Source organism: Amia ocellicauda, chromosome 13 (assembly GCF_036373705.1).
Source record: "Amia ocellicauda isolate fAmiCal2 chromosome 13, fAmiCal2.hap1, whole genome shotgun sequence".
In the NCBI taxonomy this organism is placed as follows: Eukaryota; Metazoa; Chordata; class Actinopteri; order Amiiformes; family Amiidae; genus Amia; species Amia ocellicauda.
In genome coordinates this window covers 25,850,219-25,874,339 of record NC_089862.1, presented here as the reverse complement: position 1 = coordinate 25,874,339, position 24,121 = coordinate 25,850,219, and the positions used below count along the sequence as shown (strand labels likewise).

At 36.4% G+C, this 24,121-nt stretch overlaps 1 protein-coding gene across 2 annotated transcripts in view; it reads right to left on the bottom strand.

Moving 5' to 3' along the window:
- The window catches only part of kdm4c (lysine (K)-specific demethylase 4C), a 209,996-nt gene that overhangs the window by 35,054 nt on the left and 150,821 nt on the right, over positions 1–24,121 (bottom strand). For both annotated transcript variants that reach the window (XM_066720364.1, XM_066720363.1), the window contains exons 18-20: positions 20,588–20,776; positions 18,971–19,141; positions 6,496–6,615 (exon numbers count right to left, since the gene is read on the bottom strand). In XM_066720364.1, the coding sequence (XP_066576461.1) occupies positions 6,496–6,615; positions 18,971–19,141; positions 20,588–20,776 (480 nt within the window). The remainder of the gene's footprint in view (positions 1–6,495; positions 6,616–18,970; positions 19,142–20,587; positions 20,777–24,121) is intronic.

The window sequence follows — 24,121 nt, the reverse complement described above, 5'->3', positions numbered from 1 at the left end:
TTAATGTGAATGCTGTAAAACATGTTCTACATCTTTACAAGTTACAAAAACTTTAAATAGAATTGTAAAACAAATGGTTGTTTTATTTCCTATAGAAATACATTTATTTTGCTTTAATTTAAAATGCCATGGGATCACTGTACCTTTTTGAAACTCCAGAAGTTGTGACAGGTACAATTTCTAAAGAAGTACTTGGTTCTAAATTAACTGATATTTGGCACCTTTTTCTTGTTTTTTTCTGCTATATTATAAAAAAATATAATTGCGATTAGCAATAATGGTTATATACTATTGCTTGAAACGTCATTTCTAATTATTTTCTACACATAAAATATTTTGGAGTATGAAATTGTGTATCTTTTTGTTTTGTTTTGTCATAGTAAAGAAGTACCTGGAAAACGCTCATCTTAGAATATGATAACCTTCTGAATGCATAATAAAAATGAATGATTTTAACAATGCACTCGATAACACTGAACAAAGAAGGTATAAATACTGTTCTGTAGATGTATGCTGCAGCATTTAATTGTTTTACCTTCTATTATTCAAAAGCAGAAATTCTGGTTGTGGTTTTAAACAGGTCTCAGATCGTGAAAGGCTGAAGGCAGCATCAACCCCTTGTGCGTAATGTGAATGTAAAATAGACGTACTTAAAATGCTTACATGCACACTTGTCCTAGCTAAAGAAGGACTATTGAAATCTCTGTCTAAATTAATAACATTGGGGGTGGTGAACAGAGACCATAAATGACTGTTTATTAACCTAACTGATTATCAGAATCAATGGCCACTTGAATAATCAACCAGCTCATCCGAATATAGCTGAATATAGAGAACATGTTGCAACGCGAGGGCTTTTTCAGAGCGGTAAAGTGGGGCTCTTCCACTGGTACTTGTGCTTCGTTATGTAATTTTTTGATGGTATTGAGTATGATAATAACTGAGTTTCTCTTGGACTTGAATTTCAAGGCAAACTTTAGTAGACTCTGAAACTGAAAGCAAAGGTAATTCTAATCTGTTGTTCTGCAAGTTAAAGTTCTGACCATTGTAACAAGGGAACTGGAGCAAATGTCAATATGTAGAAGATCAGTGTAACACAAGAAGGGTGGTCCATTAATGTGCTGGTAATAATATAGTTACAATAACAGACAAAAGATGTAGGGATAATATAGGAAATGCAATTAAGAAAACATCTTGTTATGATGGGAACGATCTACACGCGGCCTCAAAATGAGAGCTAGTGTTCGTAAAAAAAAAATGAAAATGAGGACTTGTATATCTACAGACTACGAATGCAAAAACATTTAACAGCCAATTATGATTGTGAATGGATTAAATAACTTTATATAATTTCTTGATCGGTGTAAAACATTTTTTTGTGTGTGTGTGTGTGTGGGAGCAATTATACGATTATAATGCGTTACATAATGGAATTAAATGTCTCCTTACTTTCCGCGAGATGACCTATGTTTTATAACATAAACCACTTCATCCATTTGTTTGTCATTAAAATAGAATGTATTTAAAATTTAAAAAAGTAAGTGTTTCATGTCTAGCTCTCCTGGTTCAAGCAGGTCACTTGCAGTTCAGGGACGTCTCACTGGTGACAAATCATGACAGTTACAACAAAATAATTTCCACAATTTAAAAGTTATATATTTTTTCCTTGTGGTCAGAAGGAAATAACTATTCACTACCTCTCCCCTGAGGAAATTCTATCAATTAATCTCATTCATGTGGTTCATGAGTTGGAGATGAACCCGGGATTTTGGAGGGATAAAACCCTTGAAATTCGAAATAAACGGCTCCAAATATTTAAGACTTCATTTTCTTTTCACGGGCGACAATAGATATGGATATACGATTGTTTGTCCTGCACGATATACTTATAATTTAAAGATGCATCATCAGAGGAAATAAGATAAAAAAGCAGAAAAATTGCTGTGAATAATATTTTAATATGCATCTGACTGTCTGAGGTCGGGGATCATTTGGTGTGGTATTCATTTTTTTCGAGACATGGGGTTCAATTCAAAGCCAACATAATCAGAAAAGGAAGCATGGATTATTTGTGTCTCAAAAACTTTGATCAACCCCTTGGAAACAGGCGCACTGGAACTGTTTAGGATTCAACCCCCAAATAATACTTAAGTTCCCTTACAGGAAATTAATGTTAGACCTAACAAATCCCCTTCCATGAGCAGTTCAAAATGTCTGGACTTTGAAACTAGATTCTCAAACCAACTTCCTGATCTGACTGATATAAAGTGACTGGTTCGGCCCTCTGGGCATTCTGTCTATATGAACATCCTATTGTTTTCTCTCATGAGAATCCTGAGCACTCAATATGGACACATCTATAGGCTGTACAAGGCTATTTAAATATTTTACTGGTAATGGAACTCAAAGAAAAAGTAAAAGAAAAAGAAAACACTTAATATTGTATTAAATGTTATGAATTATCCAGAATAAAGTCATACATTGATACAGTTATAAACAAAAGAGGAAAAAAAACGTCGTTAATTCCATGAAATAAATAGTTTTTAAATAGTTTACTTATAAAATCAACATTGATGCTACAACATGAGATATAGCACCCTGATTGCTATACTTTATAATGGCCGTCACAGTGCCATAACCCTGAATTAATCTAACCCTGAGGCAGTGGCACCTCTTTCAAAACCTCCTCTGAAATGTGTACAGTACTGCACATATTTTCTAAGAAACCTCCTGATCGTTAATTTATTGAGCTTTAAGAATAATGATTTATTTCAAAAGTTAGTTATTTTTGCAAACTCATCATACATTAAACTAATGCACTGCTATAAACACAGGACTATGAAAGTGTCTTTAAGGCTTATATTTAATATGGCCATATTTGTCAACAGTAAGCCGTTTTGCATATTTTTGACACTTGTGTACTTTCTCAAAATCTATGGCATAGATTGATTCGATTTTGGCATAAGTCATTTATCATCTTAAACAAATTATTAGCTGTCCCATACATTTTACCATTTATGACTGTGTGTTCCTTTTCTCTTACAATGTCTTAATTAATTGTGTGCAATATATTCAAGTCATCAATAATATCAGGCAGTCAATAATTGTTGTGCGCTGACATTTTTCTAGGACATTTAGGAAAAGTGGTGTGATGTGATACGTACACACGCTTCAAAAAACAACAGCTGCAGAACAAATGGGATTTTCTTCTACATTAGTGTATATTGAACAGCAGCAACCTCAAGTCACTTATTTAGGGTAATGAATTTGTCTGATACTCAGGCTGTCTGCTTGAGCTTTTCTCAGCTTCTATACATATCTGACATGTCGGGCAGGGCAGACCTCTCCATTACAATCAAGTGTTTTTACATGCTGTTCCTCGTGCACCTTTTGTCTTTAGATGTTGCGTAACTGCTATACTGAGATTTAAGCACAAATCAATTATGCCAAGGATTTTTCCCACAGAATTCCCACAAGGCAAAAAATAAATAAATCAATCTCATTCATGTGGCTCATGAGTTGGAGATGAACCCAGGATTCTGGAGGGAAAAAAACCTTGAAATTCGAAATAAACTACTCCAAATACTTAGACTTGATTTTCTTTTCATGGGTGACAATAGACATGGATATACGATTGTTTGTCCTGAACAATATCAATTATGCCAAGGATTTTATTTTATTATGGTGCGGATAATTATAAACAGCAAAAATATTTTAATTAGAATAAAGTACACAAGAACAATGAGCCGAGTGTCCAAATAAAAGCTATTACAGAAAATGCTGATTGGCAAATGTCCTAATACCTGTATCCTATTTACCAAAATGCACTATATTCATATAATCACTTTCACATTTATTTAACCACCCACAGAATTCCCACAAGGCAAAAAATAATAAAAAAATCTCTTCAATGCAAAAGAGAGAATCCATGTAGAATTTTCCCTACTCCCACACTATGGATACATCAATAATTAAACAGGGGGTTTAATATTTTAAAATATATTCCATCACTGAGGAGAGCTGGGCTGGCTGTTCCAGTATTTCAGTACAGCTTAGCAAATGCCTTTTGTCTCCATTTGCTGTCCAGGTGCAGTGAAAGGGGCTATTGTGTTAATAAGTTTATATGTGGAAATATTGCCGCTCTCGTATAACTTCAATAAACAGTACTGCTCAAAAGTCTGGAAGTGAAAAATGTTGAACACAGTGCCTGGGGCAGAGCACAGAATTGTTAGTGGTTCTTTTCTCTGCTTCCTGGATTACCAATATATTGTTGTGCCCAAACAGTTAACTATATAGACATTGCTGAACAAGCTGTCTTTGAAGTATAATGTCAGTCAAATGTGTCCACCTCTTACTTGCAAAGCTGAACCGTTGGGGATGGTGCCTAATAAATTAATGTTAGGGTGCATGCACTGTAAATCTCATATGCTATGCTATCCTAAATGAGGATATAATTCAGGGAGTAGAGAAAAGAAGAACAATAATTTCTGTGCTCTCCCCTAGTCAGCATTTACATCATTTTTTGCTTGCAAACGTTTGCCCTGTAGTGTAATTTCAAAGAATGCTAAAACAAAGGTATTTTATAGCAGAAAGGACTATATATATATATATATATATATATATATATATATATATATATATATATATATATATATATAAACACTCACCTAAAGGATTATTAGGAACACCATACTAATACTGTGTTTGACCCCCTTTCGCCTTCAGAACTGCCTTAATTCTACGTGGCATTGATTCAACAAGGTGCTGAAAGCATTCTTTAGAAATTTTCTGGCCCATATTGATAGGATAGCATCTTGCAGTTGATGGAGATTTGTGGGATGCACATCCAGGGCACGAAGCTCCCGTTCCACCACATCCCAAAGATGCTCTATTGGGTTGAGATCTGGTGACTGTGGGGGCCAGTTTAGTACAGTGAACTCATTGCCATGTTCAAGAAACCAATTTGAAATGATTCGACCTTTGTGACATGGTGCATTATCCTGCTGGAAGTAGCCATCAGAGGATGGGTACATGGTGGTCATAAAGGGATGAACATGGTCAGAAACAATGCTCAGGTAGGCCATGGCATTTAAACGATGCCCAATTGGCACTAAGGGGCCTAAAGTGTGCCAAGAAAACATCCCCCACACCATTACACCACCACCACCAGCCTGCACAGTGGTAACAAGGCATGATGGATCCATGTTCTCATTCTGTTTACGCCAAATTCTGACTCTACCATCTGAATGTCTCAACAGAAATCGAGACTCATCAGACCAGGCAACATTTTTCCAGTCTTCAACTGTCCAATTTTGGTGAGCTTGTGCAAATTGTAGCCTCTTTTTCCTATTTGTAGTGGAGATGAGTGGTACCCGGTGGGGTCTTCTGCTGTTGTAGCCCATCTGCCTCAAGGTTGTACGTGTTGTGGCTTCACAAATGCTTTGCTGCATACCTCGGTTGTAACGAGTGGTTATTTCAGTCAAAGTTGCTCTTCTATCAGCTTGAATCAGTCGGCCCATTCTCCTCTGACCTCTAGCATCAACAAGGCATTTTCACCCACAGGACTGCCGCATACTGGATGTTTTTCCCTTTTGACACCATTCTTTGTAAACCCTAGAAATGGTTGTGCGTGAAAATCCCAGTAACTGAGCAGATTGTGAAATACTCAGACCGGCCCATCTGGCACCAACAACCATGCCACGCTCAAAATTGCTTAAATCACCTTTCTTTCCCATTCAGACATTCAGTTTGGAGTTCAGGAGATTGTCTTGACCAGGATCACACCCCTAAATGCATTGAAGCAACTGCCATCTTATTGGTTGGTTAGATATTTGCATTAATGAGAAATTGAACAGGTGTTCCTAATAATCCTTTAGGTGAGTGTATATATATATATATATATATATAAACAAAACATTTCTTCCCAAGAAAGTTCTGACTTATCAACATTTTTTCAATTCCTTAATTGCAGTAGAATTAAAAATAATTGAAAAAGTCAATCATAAAGGAAAGTAACTATATTTAATATATTCATTATGCACAGAATATATTCACAGCAAGACTTCCAATGAAACATCAATGTTATTGTTATTAATTCTATGGGCTTTGTGTAAGTTTTAAATTTAAACACTATCACCAGTAAACAATGTATTTTAACTATTAGAAAGTCACACATAAAGGTTTATGAGTACCATTGTACATATAACCCACAAAATACATGCTGAGTGGCCAATTGTAATAGTATCCTACATTAAGTAGTATATCATCCTGCATCTGGGGATTATGTTTCCATAAATAATATTGAGAGCGAGTTGCTTTAAATGGAATTATAGGGAATTAAGTCATGCTTACTAGATAACATGAATTTTAAATCATTCTCATGCTAGAAAGAGTATACATAAACAATTTTTAAATGTTTATACTATTTTACAAACAGAAACTTCACACATGTGGGTGTTATCCTATGGCCATGGCAAGTGTCAATGTAGTGCTCACCTGGTACATATATGAAGTATTAGATCCCAGGTACTTTGCTTCATAAAATAGTCCATCTGGCCATTTGACCTGGACAGCTTCCCCAACCTCTGGAGTGCCTAGCCGGACACAATCTCTGCTCTGAAGAGAAAACAGTGAAAAGCATGTTACATAATTTACTATAGAAGACAGACAGGAGAAGAGACAGCTCCAGCAGAACAACAGTAAGTTAACCTGCTACTGTTTACTGTAATATGGTGTCATCCTTCAGCTGATAAGTTTGAAAAAGAAAATAACACCAGTTTCATCCCATATATTGTTAAAAGCAATGGTTCCTGACTTTTGTGTTTCAGTGGTATTGTCATGTATAGTAACTTTGAATAAGCAGTGTTACAAGACAACAAATTAAGTGTTTCACAGTGTTTTGTATATCTTGCTGGTAAGCATAGTTAAGTATGAATCAATGTACAAAAATAACAACTTCATAACCAAGTGTCTTACTCTTGTAATACTAATTCACCCGGGACAACATGATTAAACACACACACAAACTCAAATAAGTCCACACCCAATTATACACATGTGAGGCAGTCATACTTTGTACTAAACGGATTATCTGTAAGGATAGCAAGTCTGAAAAACTTTCTACTGGGGAATATTATATCTCAGCAATGACAACTCTTACAGATTGCACCCTATTTAACAAGTGTGTCTTATTGTCTGTTGGCTGTTTAAAAAAAAATCAATGAATCTCTCCATCCTGTTTATTAAAACAGAATTGGAAAAGTCCTAGAGAATATGCTAACATTGACAAGATGTACATTTTAAGTGAAAAATCCTTACTGCAGCATCTTAGATCTTGAATCTAATCTCTTCCAAGATAGTAGATAGAAATATTACTCAGCAGCAAATAATTCACGATTCAAAATATTACAGGAAAAACTATCAAAGAGCTGCAATTCCTTTGGAAAAGGCACTACACTGATAACTCTATCACTTGAGATGGACACCGCAAGCAAGTGCTGTAAAGGAAAATTATCTGGCATTGTCTCATCCAAAATAATAAAAGAAGGGGCATTTCATGGCATTCTTCAATACAATTTTGCGTCAATAAAAATGTTACTGGAGTTGCAATATCCCAGTTGAATTAAATAAACAGGAAAGACCACCACCATTCAGGTACAGTTCTGCCAACATTAATCTGGAGAAGTGGTTGTGACTATTACATATTATTGTATGTTAGAGCATGTCCTATAATATGTTGAAAATATTGGAGTCAGGAAGAATACACTTTCATCAGTTTGGGATCCGTTTAACACAGGGATAGATTTCCAAAAACAGTTTGTACACCTTGGTTCAAATCAAATATCAATTATCGCCAGTATTAGTCAACTTTCAAATTTGTTTTCAATTCTGTGTTTGCAATTAAGACAATTTGATCAGTTTGTCACTCTAGGCAATTACACATATTTAGGGCTAGCTACTTTTGACATTTAATTCTGCCTTTAAAGCTGTAATTAGTGTTGTTAATTCATGTCCATTTCTCAATTAAATCACACAGATATGATGACAAATCACACATTTATTAATAATTGTTTTCCATTACATTTTCACTGCAAGCAGGTGATACAGAGTAATTAACTGGAAGTCATGTAATTCTGGAAGTGATGAAAAAAGATGAGAGAAGCTCAACTAAAAAGATGTACTTACAACTATTCTTTATTTCACTCGGAGGATTAGGCAAAAGCACACTATCTACTAACTACTCCAACAGGTGAATTGCTCTGTAGCACCTGATTGCAGTTTAAACAGTGTCATTGTAATGTAATACACTTATTAATAAATGTCTAAGTGTTTGGTAATTGAATTGAAAGACAGACATGAATTAACAATGACAATTAAAGACTTAAAGCAGGTAGTGACAGCATAGGTTCAAAGAAGGCAGCCCTACACATATTGCAGCAGTCAAGTGACATATTCCTGTACTGGGATTTTAGCAGGGGTGGTAATGGTAGGAGTTAATCTGCTTTACATGCGATTTGTTGTAATGTAAGGGTGATCATATTTAAGTGTAAACATATATTTTTTACAGGGAAATGTTATCTGAATGAATATTTGGAGATGGAGATTTATAGGCTAATGAGAGATTTATTATCATAATTTTACACAGCGTGAATCAAATCATGTGTAAAAGTGCTTGCCTAGAAAGGCAATAAAAAGGGTAAAGTTTATTGTAACTTGTTATATATTCCTAATAATTAATTTGGCAATTTATGAATCTGGACTTCAGAATGAAATGTTTGTCTATAAAATTATAATCATATAATACTTTGTTTTTAAAGAGATATCGTCTGGGATTAAATCAAAAACTTTGACCCACCCGCTAATAGAAAACTACAGAACTGTACTCAGTGGCAGCATCATTTTTAGTTAGATGCCACTTTCTTCTAATCATCAATGTAAACACTATGATGTACAGCTTTGTAGTTTGTTATTAGCGGAACATCATCCGGCCCATCATCTTTTGAAAGAATCTGTTGAATCTAGACGGACACTATGGCTTGGCAGTTTGTCCCATGTGGTCAGAACCTAAAGTACAAAGAGGTTCAGAACATCAAGAACTTGAATCCTTCCAACAGAAACTGAGTGATCATGCCTGTGGATTACAGATGTAATACAGAGCTATCCAAGGTGCTGAAGTGTTTCTGTGAAGAGTACGTTTAGCAGGACATCAGCAAGGCCTTACTACTATGAACATCCTGAACTTTGTGGATAGGAAGTTGTGTTTTGAAAGCAGCTGCCATTTGGATTGTCCAGTCTAACACACCAAAAGTTAGTCTAACACACTGCATGCAGGGACTAACAAACCACCAATGTTTCGCCCCACTTTGGGCATCTTTAAACGACTGTATTAAGCTGTTCTTATCAATTTGTATCCCCCCAAAAAGCAAACAAACAAACACAAAAATACAAATCAAAAAGTCAGAAGGTCAGTGCATCTAAAGTGAATGTTCAATGGAACATTCTGAATGTTCTACCTAATTTCTTAATTAAGGTGTTGAAAATGTATTGGAAAACCAAAAGCTGTTCAAAACAGTATGCATATCTTTCAGAACAGCAGGACAGAAAGGGCTATATATTACTAATTTATTATTTTCTTAACAGACACCCTTATCCAGGGCAAATATAATATATACATTGTATATATTTTTCATTTTATTTTTTATAATGAATGCCCTGGTAGACAAACAATATTTTCTCTGCAATGAGTTTGTAGGAATGACATGCAAATAAAAAGAAATCATTCACAGTTTTTAATATAATGCGAGTGATTTTTGGGAGAAGACCAGATTAAACAAACCACCTTCAGTGGTACTTTGATGAACAGAGCTGCCCATATTTATGATTAAAAATCATCCGCCTCTCCACATAAGCCCTTATCTGCTCTGCTTGCGCATAAGCCTGATAGGGCTCCAAGCCATGGTGAAAGATAACAAAAAATAATTAGTTAACATTCAGCTTTGAGTAGACTCGGTTTTTATTTTTTTATAAAAATGAGAGATAGGCCCTGGTTCATGTTTAAAAAATATGTATCAATTTTATTTTAAATTACATACATGAAATATGTATACATTTATTTACATTTTTTTCTGAACATTTGCACACTGTAAGTTTGAGATAAGTATAGTAAATAAAGCAATCCCCACCTACACCTTGCAGCCTCAAAGTAAGTCCCTTTTCATAATCTTAAAACAGCCACAAATCATCAAATATTGATTTATACAGTTGTCAGAATTGAAGTTTTTTTTTTTTTTTTCTCCCCTTTAAGTTTCTACCTTTTGGCATGAAAAATTATTGAATAAGTGTTTACTCTTCTGTGCTGTGTTTAAAACATAATTAGAATCCAAAATACATGTAGGTTCCCTAAAGATGTAACAGCTCAGTTTTGAGTTTAGGGCTGCTGTTAAAAATTGCTAAGGTATGTTGTTGAGAAATAAGTAGCTGTTTCATGGAGTATAAGTATGTGTGACTTTAGGGAATTGTAGAGACCAATAGTTCCCAGCTGACCATGGTATATCACATACCAGCACCCCCATCTGATTTGCTTTTATAAGTCAGACATACATCGTATTTAAGAGTGTTGTGTATAGTTGTGGCAGTTGTTCAAAGAGAAGGATGTCAAGGGCCATTTGTTCTGAGTGCATGGCATCACTACGTTTGGCACCGCAAGCCACCATCAATAAATTAATCGTGAAGCAATAGCATTTTACTCTCAATTTCTGAAAAATAAAAACAGAAACATAACCTGATTCTTTCACCGTCTTTCAACATTATGCATTTCTGTCTGCACATAACATAAAAGGAGCATTATTGTAGAAGGTGTTATTACAGTAGTTCCTTTTGAGTCTTCAGCAACATAACACCTAAGGACCTCAAACAGGAGGTGTTATTTGCTTGAGCTCCAGCACAAAGGGTGAGTCTGAAGCGCTCTACAGAGATGAAAGTAATTAAACTGTAAGGAAGGGTGCTGTCACTCATCTCATTGAAGAGGTTATAAATTGACAGGAAATTTGCAGTCATAAGTGATGGAGTTTTTGGCTGACCAAGGGTGAAGGGCGAGAAGGTGGAAAAAAGAAAAAGACAGCCTAATGCAGATCTGCTGTATTTTGCCGACACTGCATTTTCAGCAGGGATTGGCAAGGAATAAAGCCGGGATAAATATTCATAAGAAGCGAAGGAATGTTAAGTCGAACGACACACACATACAAAAAAAAAATTAAAAGCTCAGTGGGCTCCAGAAAACACTATGAACTCTGATTTGAAATGTGAATAGAAAGTGATAACTAAATGAACACCATGACAAAATTCAAGGACTTTATCTGTGTCTAATGCATTTTCTTAATAACTCATCACACTGTGAAGGGCTAGGTAAGCATATGTGGATATCACTTGTGAAAGAAATGAGGTCTTATTTAAAAAAAAAACTCCAATGCAAGGAAAACACCATTCATTATAGTGATATTCTGCCTATCAGAAAGCAGATGTCTGTCCATTTCTGGCATGTAGAGAGCAATGCAAATGAAAAGAGGCTGGCCATTCCCAAAGCCCTGTGGCAAAGTATGATCAACACATTATTAGGGCAAAATTGCCATGTTCAACTAGAGCAGTGCAGGACAACTATATATTCCTTGTGATGATGAGAAAAAATAACTTGAAGACAAGAATCAGGACCTCCTAAGAGTCATTGCAAGTTCAGTTTCAATGCAAATGAAATTAAAATTTGACAACACAAATGTGGACCCTGCATCAGGTGAACACTAACATGTCCCTTTGCTTTATAGACACATAAACACATACAGCCTGCTTTTTATCCAAGATGTGTATTTAAAAATCATATAGAAGGCATCTATATGATGGGTTCATTTATTCAGATGACCCTTTCATTTCATTGATGTACATTATTTGCCCAAAACACCAGTGGTAATGGTATTCAGTACACATCGTATTCTATCAAAGACTCATTAATGATTAATTTCAGTTATTAACTCTGCTTTCTGAAGCCAGGTATTAGAAATGTTGTGATCTTTCTAGATTCTGAACTTTAATTTATTATGGCTGCCTATAAAAAATCTCAGGCTGAGCCGGTTTTAGGCAGAATTAACTTAGTTTCACACAAATTGTGGCATCTTGTCTTGCTTACTGCAAGTATTTGATTGCTGGCTTGGCTAAGTCTCAGAATTGTAACTGATACAATATTCAGCAACAAATGTATTAACTGGGACTGGGATTAAGTCACAACTTTGACCCAGCCTCTGATAGAAACTACAAAACTGTACTCCTTTTTATAATGATATGCTACTTTCTTCTAATCATGAAAGTCACTGGTATGATGTACATATCTGTAGTGTGCTATTAGCGGGTAGGTCAACATTATTATTTAATCAAGCTCCAGGTCTCAGGCTAGAGATTATTGCTAAACTGCATGAGAACATGATTTCTTTTCACATGAATGTCAAGGTCCTTTTGACTATGTACAATGGATATCACAGCTTAAGTATGCCTGTAAAATGTGGAATGTGGGTAGCAGGTCATTTCTCTATCAAGCTGCCTACTAACAGAACTGCCTCCCAAATTCCCAAGTGATTATAAATCTCTTTATGTTTGTAAATTTGTATCTTATCAGGCCTACCTGCATTAGTTTGTTCATAATTTGCCATGAGGTCAGTCGATTATCTGCTCAGGAGCTATACTGTGTACAGTGCTCCCTAATTCAATGATCCTCAAATAATTATAGTCTATAATTGTAATCTCTGCATTATTGCAATGTGTTCCTTAAACACAGATTCCTGTCAATCAGCACAGATAAAGGTCACTGAAAACGTGTTCTATTGAAACTGAAACTAAGGGAAAGGGATGTATATGCCTAGTTTAAGGTAGATCCTTTGGGTAGTCCAGAGGTCATTCTGGCAATCCTGTATGACCAGCCCTCAGACAAAAGGGCTGCAGTCTATAAGATAGGAACAAAACCAATTAAAGTATAGCCAGCAATTAATGCCTGGGATTCAAAGCAATCTAACTAACTGTATCACCATTATTTATCTTAATGAAGTATCATCAATGTACTATTAAAGTAAACAGTCTTCAAAACATATCTATATATACATATATATATATCTATATATACATATATATATATATATATATCTATATATACATATATATATATATATATATATATATATATATATATATCTATATCTATATATATCTATCTATATCTATCTATACATATCTATATCTATCTATATCTATATATCTATCTATCTATCTATCTATATCTATATCTATATATATATACACACACATATACATATACATATATATATACATATACATATATATACACATATATATATATATATATATATACACATATATATACACATATATATATATATATACATATATATACACATATATATATATATATATATATATATATATATATATATATATACATATACATATATATACATATATATACACACATACATACATACACCGATCAGCCATAACATTATGACCACTGACAGGTGAAGTGAATGACACTGATAATCTCGTTATCATGGCACCTGTCAGTGGGTGGGATATATTAGGCAGCAAGTGAACATTTTGTCCTCAAAGTTGATGTGTTAGAAGCAGGAAAAATGGCAAGCGTAAGGATCTGAGTGACTTTGACAAGGGCCAAATTGTGATGGCTAGATGACGGGGTCAGAGCATCTCCAAAATTGCAGCTCTTGTGGGGTGTTCCCGGTCAGCAGTGGTCAGTACCTATCAAAAGTGGTCCAAGGAAGGAAAAGCGGTGAACTGGCGACAGGGTCATGGGTGGCCAAGGCTCATTGATGCACGTGGGGAGCGAAGGCTGGCCCGTGTGGTCCGATCCAACAGATGAGCTACTGTAGCTCAAATTGCTGAAAAAGTGAATGCTGTTTCTGATAGAAAGGTGTCAGAACACACAGTGCATCGCAGTTTGTTGCGTATGGGGCTGCGTAGCCGCAGACCAGTCAGGGTGCCCATGCTGACCCCTGTCCACTGCCGAAAGCGCCTACTATGGTCACGCGAGCATCAGAACTGGACCATGGAGCAATGGAAGAAGGTGGCCTGGTCTGATGCATCACGAGTTCAAGGTGTTGACTTGGCCTCCAAATTCCCCAAATCTCAATCCAATCGAGCATCTGTGGGAAGTGCTGGACAAACAAGTCTGGTCCATGGAGGCCCCACCTCACAACTTACAGGACTTAAAGGATCTGCTGCTAACGTCTTGGTGCCAGATACCACAGCACACCTTCAGAGGTCTAGTGGAGTCCATGCCTCGATGGGTCAGGGCTGTTTTGGTGGCAAAAGGGGGACCTACACAATATTAGGCAGGTGGTCATAATGTTATGGCTGATTGGTGTGTGTGTGTGTGTGTGTGTGTATATATATATAAGTATATATATATACTTATTTCCCTCATTAACTTGCAAATCAATTTATAACTTTTTTGAAATGCGTTTTTCTGGATTTTTTTGTTGTTATTCTGTCTCTCACTGTTAAAATACACCTACCATTACAATTATAGACTGATCATTTCTTTGTCAGTGGGCAAACGTACAAAATCAGCAGGGGATCAAATACTTTTTTCCCTCACTGTATATATATATATACACTCACCTAAAGGATTATTAGGAACACCATACTAATACTGTGTTTGACCCCCTTTCGCCTTCAGAACTGCTTTAATTCTACGTGGCATTGATTCAACAAGGTGCTGAAAGCATTCTTTAGAAATGTTGGCCCATATTGATAGGATAGCATCTTGCAGTTGATGGACATTTGTGGGATGCACATCCAGGGCACGAAGCTCCCGTTCCACCACATCCCAAAGATGCTCTATTGGGTTGAGATCTGGTGACTGTGGGGGCCAGTTTAGTACAGTGAACTCATTGTCATGTTCAAGAAACCAATTTGAAATGATTCGACCTTTGTGACATGGTGCATTATCCTGCTGGAAGTAGCCATCAGAGGATGGGTACATGGTGGTCATAAAGGGATGGACATGGTCAGAAACAATGCTCAGGTAGGCCATGGCATTTAAACGATGCCCAATTGGCACTAAGGGGCCTAAAGTGTGCCAAGAAAACATCCCCCACACCATTACACCACCACCACCAGCCTGCACAGTGGTAACAAGGCATGATGGATCCATGTTCTCATTCTGTTTACGCCAAATTCTGACTCTACCATCTGAATGTCTCAACAGAAATCGAGACTCATCAGACCAGGCAACATTTTTCCAGTCTTCAACTGTCCAATTTTGGTGAGCTTGTGCCAATTGTAGCCTCTTTTTCTAATTTGTAGTGGAGATGAGTGGTACCCGGTGGGGTCTTCTGCTGTTGTAGCCCATCTGCCTCAAGGTTGTACGTGTTGTGGCTTCACAAATGCTTTGCTGCATACCTCGGTTGTAACGAGTGGTTATTTCAGTCAAAGTTGCTCTTCTATCAGCTTGAATCAGTCGGCCCATTCTCCTCTGACCTCTAGCATCAACAAGGCATTTTCGCCCACAGGATGGCCGCATACTGGATGTTTTTCCCTTTTCATACCATTCTTTGTAAACCCTAGAAATGGTTGTGCGTGAAAATCCCAGTAACTGAGCAGATTGTGAAATACTCAGACCGGCCCGTCTGGCACCAACAACCATGCCACGCTCAAAATTGCTTAAATCACCTTTCTTTCCCATTCAGATATTCAGTTTGGAGTTCAGGAGATTGTCTTGACCAGGACCACACCCCTAAATGCATTGAAGCAACTGCCATCTTATTGGTTGGTTAGATATTTGCATTAATGAGAAATTGAACAGGTGTTCCTAATAATCCTTTAGGTGAATGTATATATATATATATATATATATATATATATATATATATATATATATATATTTTATCATTAAATAAAACTAGCGGTCTTTTTTGGGGGGACGAATCATATCCATTAATAAAATATGTCCTGTTCTTTTTTTGGTTTATTTGTAATAACGAAGAACCATTTTAGCTTTGTTAAATTAATAATGTATGCCATTTTATGTAAGCTTTACTTGTATGAATAAAGTATGCATTGTTTGTTTAAGGCTTACTTGTTGCATGAATTAAGTATGACCTGTTTCCGAGGCATCCTTGTTATATTAATAAAGCATGTACGCAGTACACAAAACTGTCTCTGTCAACATCCTCCCACTTATTTGAAGTACCATTAAACATTCCACGGAAAGCCCCCACAGTTACAATTGAACAGACAGTGAGGGTACATACATCTTTAGAGTTATCAACCTGTCTATCTATTATCTAGCTATCTTTCTGTCTGTGTCTGTCTGTCTGTCAATCTATATATGGTTCTATATTGGGTTTCAGTGCCTTGACTCTAATATCAGCATTGTCTGTGCAAAGTGATCACGCATAAGTGATCTGGTTGTATTGATTTGGGTTCTAGAGGACTCAACGCTACCAAGCAATGTGTGTGTGTGTGTGTGTGTGTGTGTGTGTGTGCACGTGTGTGTGTGTACGTGTGTGTGTGTGTGTGTGTGTGTGTGTTTGTGTGTGTTGGATGGTGGGGTGCATTCATGATATAAAGGCAGCAAGAATTAGTAATAATGTAGAGAGAGGAGCAGGTGCGTGCATCTCTAGATTAAAATCAGGCTGCAACTCATGAAAGTGAAGGCCACTTCATAGGATAACATGGTGTAATGTGTCGTTAAGAATAATGTAAATACTGTGTCATAACATATTATTCTATAGGCTAGAAAATGGAAATCTATCACATATTCAAACTTGCATAATCATGCTGGGTCATGAAATGGTCACTGGCTTCAGTAGAATCAGAAAAAAAAAGATCTTCTCTATGGGATTTACATAAAGCTATTCTTATTCTTAACACACCGATTAAAAAAATGTTACGCAAAAATGTTTGAATGTATGATTAAATACATGTGATGACATTTTATTAAAACAATAATCTGCTGGCTATAACTATTTATTGTTGTTCACTTACAACAGAAAACCTGAGCCAAGCACTGAAAAGATCAAGCACATACAGTGGTATTTTAAAGTCAGGATAAGGGTATGTCTTGCAAGACTGAGATCAGAAGAAGAACAAATTTAGACTAACTGACATTATTGTGAATGCCACATGTTACATTGCTCTACATGCAAGTCTTATCAGTTTAGATGGAACTTTAATGGCAAATATATATGTGATTTAAATGCAAGGACAATATTTTCTGTGCAGTGACTGGACACATTAGTTCTGTCATGTGCAAGAAGTAAAGGAAGATCAGAAGAGAGGGGATAATAGACTACAAATATGAAATGTTGTTAGAATAAAAGGGCAAGTACTTTAAAAACCTACCTCTAAGCAGTGGAGGGGACGGGGATGAGGACGATACTAAGATGAACACAACCAACTGAGTTACATAGTGATGGACAAGTTGATTCACCAGTTTCACTATATAAATTGATTTGAATGAGGGGCCCACACCTGGTCACATAATAGTTAGGGTTCCAAAACTCAGATAACACACATAATATAGTGAGCACCCATATATATCACGCAACAAGAAATGCAAATGTTTCTTTATTTTTGTAACAAAAATCTATCTATCAGCCCACTCCCTCAACTGACTAAGATCCACAATGTCTTCCTGTTCCTCAGCTGAATTGTGGTAGAGAAAGAAGCCTACTTTACAATTGGAGCCGGAGGCTGCCAATTTACATTGCCACTGCCAAAAGCTAACCAGAAGACTGTCAGTGATTCCTTTTGACAGGCTGTTTCTGAGAGTGCTTGCTCATAAGAATCCCTACTTTTGTTCTGTGAAAACCTAATCCAGGTGACTTTAAAAACTCTATTCTGCCATCTTCCATTAGTGTTTTACGAGTTACCTCTCATGCATGAATACTTGGTTACAGCAGTGAAAAGGCTTGAGCAAAAGTGTCAAGCACAGACAATATGGAAAAAAACAAGTGAATTTCGAAAGCTCATCTGTGTTACAACACTGAATGAAAATAGAACTCAGGTGCAACATATGAAAATACAGGTGTAGACACCCAATACATGTCTACATCAGTTCAACTGTAACTGTTAATTGAAAGACCATTCAACATCGTCACATTGCACTCCTCCACCTTTTCTGTCTTTTCAAAATAAAATACAGAAATTAACTTGTGAAGGGCAAAAACTTGTATTTCTGTATTGTATTGCCATAAATCTATGATATTGATGATGTTAATGTTCAAAGAGGCTTTTGTGGACAGCTTGTACAACCAACATTACTTCCTAGAAATAGAAACAAATAAACCTTTATATTCAGATGGGTAAGTTTAAAATTCAATTAAAATCCTTTCCGTTTTAAATTTTGTACTGCTTGAATCATGATATAATCAAATGCTGCAGTCAGGACAATGGCTTTTAAATCTAATATCCCCAAAATGTTTTTGGATGTATGCTTGCTTCAGATTTGCAGTAAATTACTCCCCTTAAGGCACTGTTTTTGGTGATAACATATTTGAAAAACAACTTCATAAAAGAATCCAAAGATATCAGACAAAATCACTTGATTAAGAGTAATATCCATAAAAAACAAAGGGACAGGTTTTTAAAGTAGTATGTCATATATATACAGTATGCATGGCTATTGCTCATGTACATTGAATAGTAGTTTTGTATCACTGAATGCTTATTAAACTATATAAATACAATTAATACCATGTTTAAGTATGAAATAGCCATTAAAAGCCGCTGAAACTTGAAAAGTGTAATAATTCCCTAATGAACAGAAAACCAATAAAATAAAGCAGCCACATAACTTTTAAGCATGGGATTATGTATTATTATTATTATTATTATTATTTTAATTATTTTGTATGGTGCTCAGAATAACACAATATCTTTTAGAAGGAGTACTTACTACAATGTCTTCAGGGAATGTGTCATTGCTGAAAGATCCATCATCAAACATCACTTCATAAAAGGTCTGGGATGTGACCTCTGTGACACGGGAACTGTAGTATCTTAGATTTTTGTGCTTTGTGATGACTGTCTGCCCAACTGATATGTCCTTTTTGCAAGATTTACTTTTCTGCAAAGGGAAACATATGTGTGAAAATGGGGAAAACGAATCTCCATGGGAAGATACATTTTTGCCTGAAGTAAAGCAAAAGACAGAAAGTACCCATAATCTTATTAGTATCTCTTACACAGAGACTTTACACAGTAAGTATAAATTAGACATTTATCATATTGACTACAAAAGTGAACATTCATTATTATCATGAAACTACTGAAAAGCTCAAGTAATAGTAAAGTAATTACAAACGCCCAATATGTTTAAAAATGTTACAAAGAGATACAAATATTAGGCATTTTAATATTATGATGTCCTACATAGGCTAAATAGTAATCCTCTGACAAAGGTTTGCAGAGCTGCCTATTTTGCCTAAATTGCTATAGGTAATTACAAAACTCAAAAGATAACGAATCAATAAAAATGTGTGAGATGCAGACAGGGCAAACAAAGAGTCTACCATCAGGACAATTAAACAAGGTCCCAATAAACCCAATTATCTAAAAGGTCTAGACATGCTGAAAATGTTTGTTTGATCATAGTGCTTTTATATCCGTAGACTTTTTCTGAACAATTCTTTATTATTGTTTAAAAAAAAAGTCTTTCTCCAACCTATCAACTTTTCATCAGTACAAAGCTACTTGACAGTGCTTCATATGAAAGATCAGATCAAGGCAGCATTCCTTCAACTCTTTGTTATAAAGGCTTGCTATTCAAGTCTACTGCACTTCTTTTCCTATATTGTTGCATCTTGTATTTGTACTACTCTACAAACATAACATTAGCTCTTGGAACTTGTTTACAGTTCCTTGGAGTTCAGTCATTTCAAAGCTGCTTGAAGATACTCATTGGGTGTCTTTATGAGAACTCACAGCATTAATAAAAGCATTCACATAATGGCAACAAAAATAAAACAAAACATTTTTTTATTAATGATGTCAGAATACATCTTAAGGCTGATTAAATACAAGATTAACCTATTTACTATTAGAGATAAAGATCATCCCTAGTGCTAATTGTTGTAATATTAATATATTAATATTAATCTCTTTGTCAACCCAACTAACAGAAACAAGTCCTATAAATACAGGTTTCTCCTGACCAAATAAGCTGATGTCAGCCATAAAGCTTACTTTTTTCATACCTGAAAATGCTGAAATGAATTTTGTTTTCTAAATAATTGTTATAAATGTAATGCTAAATCAATTTTTGGTATCTGGTATTTTAACGAGACCCCTGGAAGCCTACGGCATATGGTGTACATCTACACAGCACTAACGGGGTAAAACTGCATTCAGTCCTGAACTTCAACCAAAAGAATATCATTAAATTAATCTCAGAGGATCAAGATTTATTATCACAGTTTATTTCTAATTTATCTTTAATGTCATCTCAGGAAACTTCAGAGATATGTTGATTTGTTGCAGTACTTGAAGAAATAAAGTGGATGTTGCTACTTACGGTAGAGGAACTCCGGGTTTGATGCCTGTGGCATGTGATGAAAACTACATATGGCCAGTCGTCAGGCTCCATGGTCACGCCAGCTGCATGAGCACAAGTCACATGGAAAGACGTGGGACAACGGCCACATGAACATTGTATACAGGCTCCTGAAACCTTCTTGATTCTCTTACGACAGTAGACACATTTCTGTGGATAGAAAACAACAAGTAAAGGCAAATAAATGTAAACATCTAAATACAAGAATCAAAGCAGGCAACTGGTCTTGGGCAAGTCTCAAACTACATGTATTGCTTTTTATTTCCATTGGTCAAGGACAGTGTCAATAAAACATTACAATGATCTAAGAAATGCTGTTGTAACAGTATTATCCAACATTATTTATTGTGGTATTCCACAAAAGACAGAACTAACTTTGTATTGATTACTACGGGGCAAGTCCTTAATATAAGTACTGAAATTGGTCAACTTTCCACATAAATGTGAAAATGAACACTGTAACCAAACAACTGCAAATACATCTATAGTTTCTATTAAATAGGTTGTGTCTTGTATATTGTACCAAAGAACCATGTGAAAAAATGTTTAGATTCTTACAGGAGTCCATTAATTTCAAATATTTCTGTTCATCAATCTTATTGATAGTTTCTATAATTTAATTGCACGTTAACCTCATTGTACCAGGTGTTCCTTTTCTTTATATTTCTAGAAATAAAATGAATGATTAATGAAAATGATTCCAATGAAGATAAAATATATTTCTTAAAAAATATTTATGATCAAGCTCTTGCTTTGGTGCTTTGTAAAAACACAAAACACACAAACATACATAATCATTATATATATATATATATATATATATATATATATATATATATATATATATAATAGAAAGAGGTTCTGAGAATGCACTCTCATTGTAGAAGTATTAGACAAGACTATTATGCTTTAATCAAAACAGAGTTTAATTTCATTTTGGACATTTGTTTGTCAGTAACAAAATGAAACATCTTGAGGCTTCTATATAATTATTGTGAAATTGAAGGGCATGGATTGGTTGTTATGTATGTCAGCAATAAGGTTTACTGAAATGTGATTAAGTTCATGGAAGTGTAGCAGTTTACAGCAGTCAGTAGAAACTGCACAGTTTTTAATTTGGCCATTAAAAAATAACTTTTAACCTTCCTTATGAAGCTATTACTGTTGTGATAGACAGACCATATTCCTACAATGCTGAAACTTTCATAACAAGTCTGCAAACACTGGTTAATGACATAGATCACCATCCAGGTGCAAGTATTTTGATGGGAGATTTCAACCAGAATGTTCAGGGTAGGGCAGAGGTTCTTCAAGACAAATTTAAAGAGTTAGGAACAAAACTAAAGAGCAGAACCTCCATGGTAGTTTTCTCCAAAATACATCTGGTACCACGTGCATGGCCAGGGAGACAAGCAGACATTAGAAAGTTTAACATGTGGTTGAAATCTTGGTTTTAGGGAAGGGGGTTTTAGATTTATGGAGCATTGGTCTTTCTTCTGGGATAGATGTGACCTAAAGAGAAGGGGGGGCTAATGCATTGGGACAGCGTATGTGCAGAGTAATTGAGAATCTTTTAAACTAGGGACCAGGGGGGCAGGGAGCTCTGACAATGGGAGATGTTCCATTAAGGAAAGAAAACAAAGGAAAACTGCTAGTAGGAAAGTCCTGAAATGTTTGTACCTCAATGTCAGGAGTATAAAGAACAAGATGTTAGACCTAGAAGCCACAGTGCAGGCGGGTGCCTATGATGTTGTAGGATTGACAGAAACATGGCTTACAGAAAACAATGGGGATGAATACAAGTTGAAAGGATGAACACAGTTTAGGAGGGACAGGCAATAAATCGAAGAGGTGTTGGGGTAGCTTTATATGTCGAAAATGACATTGAGGCAGAAGAACTCAAATTAGATCCTATTAACGAAACAGAATCTTTGCGGGTTAAACTTTTTAATAAAAGATCTGGAGGATTAGTGGTAGGAGTGTGTTACAGATCACCCAACTCAGATACCAAGTGACATGGCAAAGTTCCTCATTCACCCCCCAACCTCTCCTCACAGGCGTACCCCAAGGCTCAGTCCTGGGCCCACTCCTGCTCTCTCTCTACACTCGCTCCCTGGGCCCCCTCATCACATCCCATGGTTTCTCCTACCACTTCTATGCTGATGATGCCCAGATCTTCCTGTCTTTTCCCTCTTCTGACCATCTCATCCCCTCTTGCATCTCTTCCTGCTTGTCTGCTATCTTCGCCTGGATGCACTCGCACCAGCTCAACCTCTCCAAATCGGATCTCCTGTTTTTCCCACCTCTTCCTCACCTTCTGCTGATCTCTCCATCTCTATCCCCCTGGAATCCACCACACTCTCTCCTTCTTCTGCTAAAAATCTAGGAGTCACCCTCGATCCTGCGCTCTCCTACACCCAGCACATCACCACGCTGACACGCACCTGCAGATTCTTCCTGAGCAACATACGCCGAGTCCTTCCCTTCCTCACCGGCTACTTGACTCAGCTGCTCGTCCAGTCACTGGTCCTCTCCTGCCTGGACTACTACAACTCCCTCCTGGCCGGCCTGCCTGCAACTACTACCCACCCGCTCCAGCTCATCCAGAACTCTTCGGCTCGTCTGGTTTTCTCTCTGCCCCGATTCGCACACGCTACTCCACTGCTCCACTCCCTCCACTGGCTCCCAATACTGGCACGCATTTAGTTCAAGACACTGACCCTCACCTACCGCTGTCTCGACCACACTGCACCAAGTTACCTACCCCTCTACATCCCCTCTAGGCCTATTATCATCATAACTCTATTATCATCATGCATTATGGATTTGTACACTGATATATGAAAACATAGCACTCGTGAAATTGTTATTTTACTCACTGCAGTCACCAAAAAGCGTGAATTTTGCAAAACTTTTAAACTAATCATGTAAAATGTAAATATCCGGTGTTTTATTAATGCAAAAGGAACCGAGCTCACTTGATTATTGCAATATGATTGGAGTCCTGAGAAAACACGGAAGTGAATCACGAAAAGGAACCCGAGTTATGAAATGAGCAGTTTGTACACAAGACAAGTGAACAGCAGCACACTGACTGATACATTGCTTCAAAGCAAACAAACTGAACCAATTTCCTTTGAAACTAACCCAGTGTGAGATAATATATTTTGTATGATTTATTGGTACATAACTTCTGACATGTGTGACAATAGTTAGCATCACATATGCCAACCTGTTGGTTCATCATTACACTCAGAATTGCTGCGACTTTTTCAACCTCCGCCACTTCTAACAACTCAGTGTGTTTCTCGTTACGGTCATAAGTTCTTGTTCAAAGGTGGCTTAACCTTGTTGTGTTGTGGTTGCAAAAATGCGCCCCTATTCTGATTGGTTATGGCAGTTAGCTGACGCACTGCATCGACACGCAAGGACTTGACGCTGAATTTGCCGGCAATCATATTTTGGCTACATTCACACAGACACCTTGCCGGCAAT